The 9,740-nt window shown below is 45.0% G+C and overlaps 1 protein-coding gene across 1 annotated transcript in view; it reads right to left on the bottom strand.

Moving 5' to 3' along the window:
• Positions 1–313: 313 nt before the first annotated feature.
• The window catches only part of LOC105021401 (dynein heavy chain 17, axonemal), a 36,819-nt gene continuing 27,392 nt past the window's right edge, over positions 314–9,740 (bottom strand). The window contains exons 52-67 of the mRNA XM_034292540.1: positions 8,788–9,048; positions 8,050–8,267; positions 7,694–7,901; positions 7,137–7,252; positions 6,762–6,954; positions 6,290–6,525; positions 6,071–6,193; positions 5,263–5,467; positions 4,135–4,299; positions 3,896–4,036; positions 3,617–3,787; positions 1,738–1,860; positions 1,357–1,550; positions 1,119–1,267; positions 917–1,044; positions 314–611 (exon numbers count right to left, since the gene is read on the bottom strand). Of these exons, the coding sequence (XP_034148431.1) occupies positions 339–611; positions 917–1,044; positions 1,119–1,267; positions 1,357–1,550; positions 1,738–1,860; positions 3,617–3,787; positions 3,896–4,036; positions 4,135–4,299; positions 5,263–5,467; positions 6,071–6,193; positions 6,290–6,525; positions 6,762–6,954; positions 7,137–7,252; positions 7,694–7,901; positions 8,050–8,267; positions 8,788–9,048 (2,904 nt within the window). The 3' untranslated portion in view covers positions 314–338. The remainder of the gene's footprint in view (positions 612–916; positions 1,045–1,118; positions 1,268–1,356; positions 1,551–1,737; positions 1,861–3,616; positions 3,788–3,895; positions 4,037–4,134; positions 4,300–5,262; positions 5,468–6,070; positions 6,194–6,289; positions 6,526–6,761; positions 6,955–7,136; positions 7,253–7,693; positions 7,902–8,049; positions 8,268–8,787; positions 9,049–9,740) is intronic.

The raw sequence follows: 9,740 nt of genomic DNA, 5'->3' as shown, positions 1-9,740 counted from the left end.
AATGTATAGATGTTTTATGTGAATTGTTTCTGTATGTGTATTAATAACCTATTGTACTCCTGGCGATGTTGGGTAATAAGTGCCTATAACCACATTTTAAGGGTTACTGAGAAAGATTGTAGCATCTTCATTAAGAACATGTCCAAGCCTGTGTTTGATGCCTACAGTTTTGTCAGGAAGAAACTTCATCTGAATTGGGGTTAAGTTTAGGGTTAAGTTCATCCATGAAGGATTAGGTTTAGGGGTTAAGGTTAGGTTAGGTATATTGATTCACGTTAGGTTCATGTTAGGATTAGGTGGTTGGGTAAAAGTCATTTTTAAAGTTTCCAAATTGCCAGTCACCTTGACAGTAAACCCAACGTGTGTGTGTGTGTGTGTGTAACCTGGTTGAAGAGGTACAGGGCCTTGTGCAGGTTGGCCTGCATGCCGGTGGGCGGTTCGTTGGTGATCTTGATGCAGTTCTCCAGCAGGCCCTGGGGGATGATATGTGATTCTGGTGTGGGGGCTGGCTCAGCTGACATGTACACACGGAAGTCACTATTGCTACCGACGCTGTAGCGCTCCACTAGTTTATCCAGGACGCCCAGCCACTTGGCCACCAGGTGGATGTTCTACAAAGACAGGGTTTATGATGTAATTCCTGGCAAGGATTCTAGTAAGTCTATGAGAAGTTTAGATACTTTTACAGATGCAGGTATCTAAAACCACATAAAGCATTAGGAAGAACACATTGGGGACAATGTATGAATCCCAAATGGAACCCTTCTTAGTGCACTCCTCTTGATCAGTGTGTCTGAGTGGGCTGCATTATATATGGGTTTAACCATGTCATCACCCCAGCCCATTATTGTCTTCATATCCACATTGACTCTGTGTTGTGCTGTGAGTGGAGAGTGCCTGGTGGCAGACATTGTACCTGCAGTATTACCCAGTGTCCCTCTCTAGCTGCCAGTTCCAGAGCCACCTCGGCCACCACCTCCTGGCCCTGACCCAGAGACACGTTGTGCAATTTCCCATTGTCAAAGGTGAAGCCCATCTTCCGACCTGGACCAACGGTCAGGACAACAGGTTAGACGTGAAACAGACATGGTTCAAGGCTTGTGGATGTGTGTGCTGACCTAGAGCCTCCACGTCTTTCAGTGGGTTCACTCCCGGGGAGAGGATGAAGAACATGGGCGTAGATGAGCTGCTCTCCTCAAATGAGACGGCGAACTCCACACTCCTCCCCTCCACGTACTTCATGCCCATTTTCTCCTCCACAAAATTACTACAACACACAGAAGTAACAGTCAGTATCACCCGAACAAACACCTGCTTCCTCTATATCTATACAGTGTGGGTGCGTATGTCTCCTACCTGATTGCATAGGACATGCGATCAGGTCTCAAACACCTCATCATGCAGAGCTTCTGGAGGGCCGTTTTGCTCTTCCACTCCTGGGGAAACGTCTCCTTTTCCGGAGCCTCCGACTCCACAAACTTCTTCCAGCGCTTTGCTGAGCCCTCAATGTCCCGGTCCAAGTTCTTAAACTCATCAAACTCTGACAGGGCCTAATGCACACGCCACATTGAATCAACTCTGCATGTGAATAGTGTGTCAGTCAGAAATGCATTCTGGGACTTTTAACCACAGGTTGTGAAAGTGGCGCAGTTGAGCAAAAACAGGTGCACGAAAGAAATGACTTGCCAAAGTCTCAGACTGCATCTTCAAGTGTGTGCGTGTTGAGGCTGTGCCCACCTTAATGCCACCCCAGCCCGGGGTGGCCAGGAAGTCAACAGGAGAGCTCAAGCCGGCTTTGAAAGGGAACCTCAGGAGGAAGTCCAGCTCAGTAGGGTTGATCTCCTTCTTCATTAGCAAAATCTACATACACAAACATTTTAAATAATTTATTCAGATACACTAATCAAATGAGCATTCCACATTTAATGAAGGATCCAATGATAGATCCTTCCATGTATGGGCCCTCCAGGGGTACAGACAGCACCTCCTCCAGACAGCTAGGCTGCCCACCACAGGTGAAACAGAGCAGTACCTAGCCAGTTGTTTTGCCCTAGTTTTTGGTAGGCCCACAATTTGAAATCCTGTACTGATAGCCAGTACATGAGTCTGAGAAGGAATCAGGATACAGTATACCTGAGGCGGTCCAATCTAGTGGCTGATATGTTAACTTCCAATATTAGTGCCTTCTCCTGGCCTCCCTCTACATCAACATCTGGTATTGAGCATGTTAGAAAACACATGATCTTGTCATACAAGGCTCGTCTGACAGTGTTTGTGATTATATAATGTGTCTTAATATAAGCTACATACATTAACAACACGTACATAACACTATATTTGACAAAGGTTGTAAAATACAGGATGGATCATGGTTTGCAGGTTACCAGATTGTTAGATTGTATTGGTAGAACTGCATTTTGAATGGGCACTTGGATAGCACGTTTTCCTGCAGAACAGTCCAGTGCTGCCTGATATCTAGTCCTTAATGTAAGATATGAGATGTTCCATCATGGGTGACAGAAGCCTGTACGGCTATACAGGGTCTGCGAAACTGCCTTCAGGAGATTTCACTGCCTCAGTGCCTCAGCAACAACACACGGGTCAACTATTTTCAAAACACTGCTGTCATTTGTACTTGGTAGACCTTTTTTATTTTCTCATACAGGCCACTGTGAAGTGCAGTAAATCTACTCATACTTTAAGCAACACAAAATGTGATTATTTGTTGCTATTGCAGGTGCTTACAACAACAACAACACAAAGAACAACAACTTCCTGGCTAGGCAACGGGGTAAATATTGTCTTGCGTATTGTATCCAACCATGGATCGACCCCACCTCAGTGTCTTCGCATGCCTCGTCCATTGCTTGCAGAAGAGGCAGGAGAACATTGTGATTGGATGTCATATACTTTCCAACGCCAAGTTGAAAATAATTCCTCAATCGGATAGAGAAAAGGGAAATAAGGGGGCAGGTATAAAACTTAAATCATTCTGGTTGGTGAACCAGTTCTTAACCAGGGCAGCCCAGTGTAAACTAACAAATTATGACACCAAACCTGGGCTGCTCTGGCCTGTCCTGTGTAACCGCAGTATGTAATGCATCCAGAAAGGTTAGTATGACTGATTGATGCTCAGTTAAGTGTTGTAATATGTGTGTGTGGGTGTTGCCAATTGCAAGTGTGTTTTGCTTATTGAATGGAAGTTTTTTCCCAATGACTGCAAGGAGTTTCATTACTGAACAAAGTGTGTGATGTACAAAACTGTGTGTAGTGTTTTGAACAATGTGTGTTGCAGAATTGATTACCAAGTGCAGAGCTGAAAATGTGTTCATGCCTTTGGTCCCTGTCAGTAAGACAAGCTTGCAAAAGGTAGGGTTTCCATGCTTAGGTCTGAGCATTCACTTGTAGTGTGTTAGCAATCAGGAAAAACTGTAACTCCTCTTAAGCCTGAACAAAGCCTGCGCCAAAGTATCCAGTTTTATTTTTGCCTTTCTCCAGAAGCCTGGGAAGATGACAGTGTCATGGGAAAAGTATTCTGATCCACAAAATGGAAATGTTCTCAGTAAATAAAAGATTCAGGTCACCCTATTAAGTACATACTGGTGTGTTTGCTGACCTGGAATGCAACCTGAGCGATGAACGTGAGCTTGTCTCTCTCAAACAGGCTGCGGTTGATGTACAAAAACACAGAGAAGGTGATCTGGTCGATCAGGTTGATCACTCTCTGTTTCACTTGATCTGCCGGCTCTGTACGCATGATGGCCACTTCAAACACCACACTGAATGCCTACACACACACACATTTTCAAGACTAGTATCAAGACAAATATTGAGGTTGACAAAGTAACTACCAGGAACAATGAGAATGTGATTGAAGTGTCCTGAGGATTTGTACCTTGAGGGAGAACTGGTAGATGGGATTGATCTTGTTTATGTCATTGAGGATAAAATAGAGCAGTGCAGCTCGTACTGATACAGGCCTGTAGTTCTCTCTGGCCTCGTTGATCTTAACCTCAGTTGCCTTTGCCTCGCGCACCTGAATGCCACAAACAGATACACTTTCATACTTACCTTGTGTGTGTGTGTGTGTGTGTGTGTGTGCGTGCGCACATGGGACCATGCTTCGGATTGTACCTTCTCCCCAATCTCAGTAGCGGTTGCCTTAGTAACCTCCAGGTTCTCTACAAGGGCAGTGTCTCCAAGAAAGTTCCCGGAGGCAGCCGAAAGGCGAGCAAGCAGAGAGTCCTCCAGCTGTTTCAGTACAATCTTGAAGTTGTTCTGCTGCTTGGTGAGCTCAGCCTACAGAACAGACACACAGAATGGTTATTACTAGGGATGCAACGGTACACTGTTACCGAACCGTTCAGAGTACGCCCCCTACAGTTCAATACGCACACGTGTACCGCGGAATGACGATATGCCGGTCATTTTCTTATAACGCTGCAGACTACAGGCACGTTGTAGACTCAGATCCACAGAACCAGCTTGTCAACAGGTAGGGCAGGCAACTGCTTGGGGCCCCAGGCCGTTAGGGGGCTTTTGAGGGCTGACAAACTTTACTCCACAGCATGTCTCAAAATGTGGCAATCGCAGTGACCGCTACCCCCTCCCCCTTAAACATCTAATGGAGGATTTGCAATGACATCACAGTAGGAAACCTCCCTAAAGTGGCTCCATGAGGAGAGGGGAAACTAAAAACTAATATTCTCTCAGCTCCAACGTGCCAATGGCGAGCGCTAGCATGACAGAGAAGAGCAAATTTGATAAGGCACTGCTGTCTTTCAAATCTGCTGTGTAGGAATGTTTTGGATTCAGCATTTAATACAATGATGAGGGTATAAAGACCTTAAACAGTACAGTCTGCAAGCATTGCTTTGCCACTGTCAGCTACCTGAGTGGAAACACTTCTAACATGACATGTCATTCATACTGAAACCGTGCCGTTACCGTGAGCCACAAGCAATACATACCGAACTGTGGGCCCACTGTACAGTTGCATCCCTAGTTATTACACCCTAATCATCCACACGGTGGTTTAGTAACAAACCTTTAATCAGCTCTAATTAAACTACTTAACGTGGCTTGTCGTTAAACAGTAGTAGGCACAAAAAGGCTGTTCCAGAGTAAAAACAAGCCAGAGAACTGAAGGGGGCGGAACGGTCCTTTCAATGTCTCTGGCTTGGCTTGTAAACGGCACCATTCTTGGTCTTTGATACACCAACAGCCATTTGTCACAGACCTGTGTGTTTGTGTCACTGTCACCTTGAGCATCTCCAGGTCCGGTCTTTCCTTAGCGACAACAGCAGCTAGCAGCTGGTCCTCCATCCCGTCTCTGGTAACCAGGAAGTTTATGAGTGTACACTGAGCCTGCATCTCAGGCTTGTAGTGAGGGTTGAAGTACTTAGTGTGCAGGATGAGACGGAAGTTAGGACTGTACTCCACTTCTTTGTCTCCCATCCGGATGTACCTGGCAGACAGACAACAGGAGAGTGACTGGATGGAACCAATAAACCAACCCAACAGAAGTCATGGAGGGAGTGATTAAGTGTCAAAATAAAACATAATCAAGCCAACGGCCACTAGCTTTTTTGATCTACACACAGTTCAGGTTTGCTTCAAAAATAGGTTGAAATAAAATGTTGGGGTACACATGTATTGGGTTGATTTACAAATGTACAGGACAAATAAATTAAGAAATCTGTCAAAATGGCCTAGTTTGATCTCACCTGGTAATAGTCATTCAACCCTTTTTGAAAAGAGACAAGAAAAAATTGTGCTCCATCGCACGCCAATGTAAAGGGCAAGGATGCTAACATCTTAACTTTGACCATGTCTGCCCACTGCTACAACCTCTGTCTGTTGGCTTTTGGAAATCTTTCAATGTTTTACATTTATTATTTGTATGGTCTTCTTTGACCATGGTAGATTTAATCAACTTATTAATTGATTAGAATTCAATTACTAATAACCCTTTAAATAGCTCTGTATAAGAGCTGACACCTCTGTGTCACCATACACAGAGGTGATATTATGGCCACTAAATATACATGGTGATATTATGGTCACTTACTTGCCCTTCTTAATGGTATTCCTCCCCAGTAGAGGGTCCAGGACAGGCTCCACAGTCTCACTGAGATTCTCAATCAGCAGAGTGTCCCCATTAGACACGGCTGCCTCGATGCTGTCCAAGTAGCTGCATTCACACACAGGAAAGAGTACAGTACGTCAGGGCTCACCAAGAACACGCCTGGCTACTCTGGACCATATGTGAGAGAGACAGCAGACTTACCCTTTTTGTCCCAGCCGAATGACTTTAAGGCTGTCTCCATATTTGTTTTTGATCCACTTGATGCCCTGGAGTTGAGCGTCGACGATGAGCGGCCAGCGCTCTGTGTTGCACAGAATGGTGGCATTCTCTATAGACATGCGATCACTAGGCAAGCCCTGGTTGCTCCAGGCTGCTATGTCCGCATCATCAGTCAGCAGCATCAGGGGGTCCAGCCCCTCTGTAATTGGTATGGGGACCTTAGAGGACAACAGAAAGATAGAACATAATGCACATTGTTGGGTATTAAGTGTTCAATTGAGAATAACAGTGTGATGGTCCATGTATGTATTAGAGGTTTTGTCTGCACTGTAAACTGGAATAAATACAACTGAAAGACACTGCAAGTGTGACGGATAGGTTTATAGCCATGGGTATGTGACTCTTGATGACTTCCCTCTCGCCCAGTTTGTTCAAGAGTAGTAATTTCATGTACCTTGAGCTCTTTGAGAAAGGGCAGCCAGTACTTTTCCATGAGCTCTATGCGGTACTTCTTGGTGAAGTAGCCCACATATGAGACGAAGGCGGAGATGAGCATGACATCACCACTCAGAGTCTTCTCCTGGATCTTAAACTGGGCCACCGACTCCGACCAACGCACCTTCTCTGAGGCCAGGCCTCCAACGAGCCTGCCAGGGATACGGGCAGTCACACCACGCCCATAATGGATTACTTGTTATTTGTTCTAAACCAAATAAATTGATCTCATCTGTCTTCGTATGTTGAGAGAAGTATAAAAATCATCAGTATTTCAGCCAGGAAGACACAATGCCCCACCCACTGCTTGTGTTGTTCTGAAACTGCATGTCACCTGTTGGCCAGGGAGATGGTCTGATTGGTGGCATCTGCTTCCTGTTGACACTTCTGCTTGTCTGATGTGGCTTTCTCAAACTCAGCAGTCAGCTTAGCCAGGTTAGCATTCAGGTGCTAAAGACAAGTCAAGCACATTACTCTTTCCTTTCCGCTTTTCTTATTTCAGGAATATTCAAGATATATTGGATATTTAGACAGGAAGGGTGAGAATAAAAAGACAGCAACACAAAATTGTTTCACAAAGTAATTAATATACATTTCTCGACTGAATTACTTTATACATTCCTCAGCCTAATTACTATATACATTCCTTAACTTAATTACTACTTACATTCTACAACGTACAGCTGTGTCAACTCCTCTCAGTGCCCAAATGGAATGTTACATTGTGTATCTAAGCAAACTAAACTCTATTGTCTTGTGATCAATTCAGCAACTGCCAGCTTCAAAATGGCGAATATCTCACATTCCTTCAAATGTTCTCAGTGTCAGCTCAACAAAGTCCAGCTAAGTAAAGATCCTACATGGGCTTCTCACAGTGTTCTGTTGTCTTACATTGATCTTGGACTTGATGACAGAGAGTTTGTCCGAGGCAGCAGCCAGCTCAGCATTGGCCTGGGCGAGGGCCTGGCGCTTGGGCTCCACGTCACAGTACACCTCGTAGAACATCACAATGTTGATGCACCATGAACACAGACCCGCAGCTGCAAGTGACTTGGAGCGGATGAAGTCTGGCTGGAATGTAGGGTCATTCTTATATGGTCTGCACCGGGAAGAAAGACAGACACAATGAATAGAGCTGCGATCATCGGGGGAAAGACTGGTAAAAGGAGCTGAAACGTTCAGAGGAATTAGTATTTCCTGATGAATCGACAGAAGTGTTCGGATGCCTGCTCGGTTTTCATTCTCACTGGAAGGCCTTGATGCAGGCGTCTGGGATGTTCTCCTTCTTGTAGTTGATCAGGGCGTCCAGGAAGGTGTCAACTTTGGCCATCATGTTCTTAGCAGCCTTCCAGCTCCTGTCTTTGGTGACCTTCCCTCCGGGGGCCATTAAGACCATAACAGCCCCCATCACGTTCACCACTGCTTCCGGGGGAGAGCCAAATGACTTTAACTCTGTCAGGTTGTTCTGCAGTATAGGGGGAACACACCATTTATATGACCATATAGCTCCTAACACTCAGAACCTGTATACAAGTAAGAAATGGCAAATTTGGAAACAGTCTGAATGTTCGTTTGAACTTTAGCATTGCAGACAACTAAAGGTGACCCCATTCGTTACACTAACAGTAGCCTAAGGATTGTAATAAATACTACGAAATATTGCTAATACAGAGTATAAATGTATTATGTTTAATGTACAGTTTTATAAGACAACATAATATCATAACTTGGGTGATTCTGGTTCTTTTAAGAAAAATTGAGGAACTAAGAAAAGTGTTATGTTACTAGTCCATGCTTAGTTACCTAGGCTATGCTGCTTTAATTTGGAGAGCTATCTACCAAATATACCAGAAGACATATCTCTTTACATCCAATTTGACCTACAACCCTGTCTCATCACAGCAACTCAGAACAGGCTCAGAAAACTTGAAAATCACTATTCTAGTGCACACACAAAGTAACCTACAGATTACAAACACACATACCTTGTTGAGAGTATTGAGAGCCTCCTGGGCAGCCAGTAAGGCTGGCTCTGCCTTGGCCAGGTCCGCTTCACAGGACCTCTGTTTTACTCCCACATTCTCTGCAATGACTTGCACTTTGAGCTCCTCGCTATTGGCTATTGCCTTCTCCTTGAACACTTTGTCCGTTTCAACACTAACCACCTTAATGAGCTTGTCAGCTTCCCCGTTCTTCTGCTTGAGCTCCACCTCCTGCATGGCCAGCTTGGCCTTTAGATCATCCACCTGGTGAAGGAAACATTAATGCATCCAACAAACACATCAATGATAAAAGGCGAAGGGAACTGTAAGACACTGCTGTTAAGGAGAACTTGTAATTAGTCAACTTCACTGAAAACATGTGTATTAAGTAATGTGTCTTGCTGGTGTACTGCATCTGCTGGTGTACTGTATCTGCTGGTGTAGTCTATCTGCTGGGGTACTGCATCTGCTGGTGTACTGCATCTGCTGGTGTACTGTATCTGCTGGGGTACTGCATCTGCTGGTGTACTGTATCTGCTGGTGTAGTCTATCTGCTGGTGTAGTCTATCTGCTGGTGTAGTCTATCTGCTGGTGTAGTCTATCTGCTGGTGTAGTCTATCTGCTAGTGTAGTCTATCTGCTAGTGTAGTCTATCTGCTGGTGTATTGTATCTGCTGGTGTATTGTATCTGCTGGTGTACTGCATCTACTGGTGTACTGCATCGGCTGGTGTACTGCATCGGCTGGTGTACTGCATCGGCTGGTGTAGTCTATCTGCTGGTGTACTGCATCTGCTGGTGTACTGCATCTGCTGTTGTACTGTATCTGCTGGTGGACTGTATCTGCTGGTGGACTGTATCTGCTGGTGGACTGTATCTGCTGGTGGACTGTATCTGCTGGTGGACTGTATCTGCTGGTGGACTGTATCTGCTGGTGTGCTGCATCTGCTGGTGTGCTG

The sequence above is a fragment of the Esox lucius genome, chromosome 6 (genome assembly GCF_011004845.1).
Source record: "Esox lucius isolate fEsoLuc1 chromosome 6, fEsoLuc1.pri, whole genome shotgun sequence".
Classification (NCBI taxonomy): domain Eukaryota; kingdom Metazoa; phylum Chordata; class Actinopteri; order Esociformes; family Esocidae; genus Esox; species Esox lucius.
Note: the sequence above shows the minus strand (reverse complement) of the source record. Positions and strands in the feature narration are given on the sequence as shown.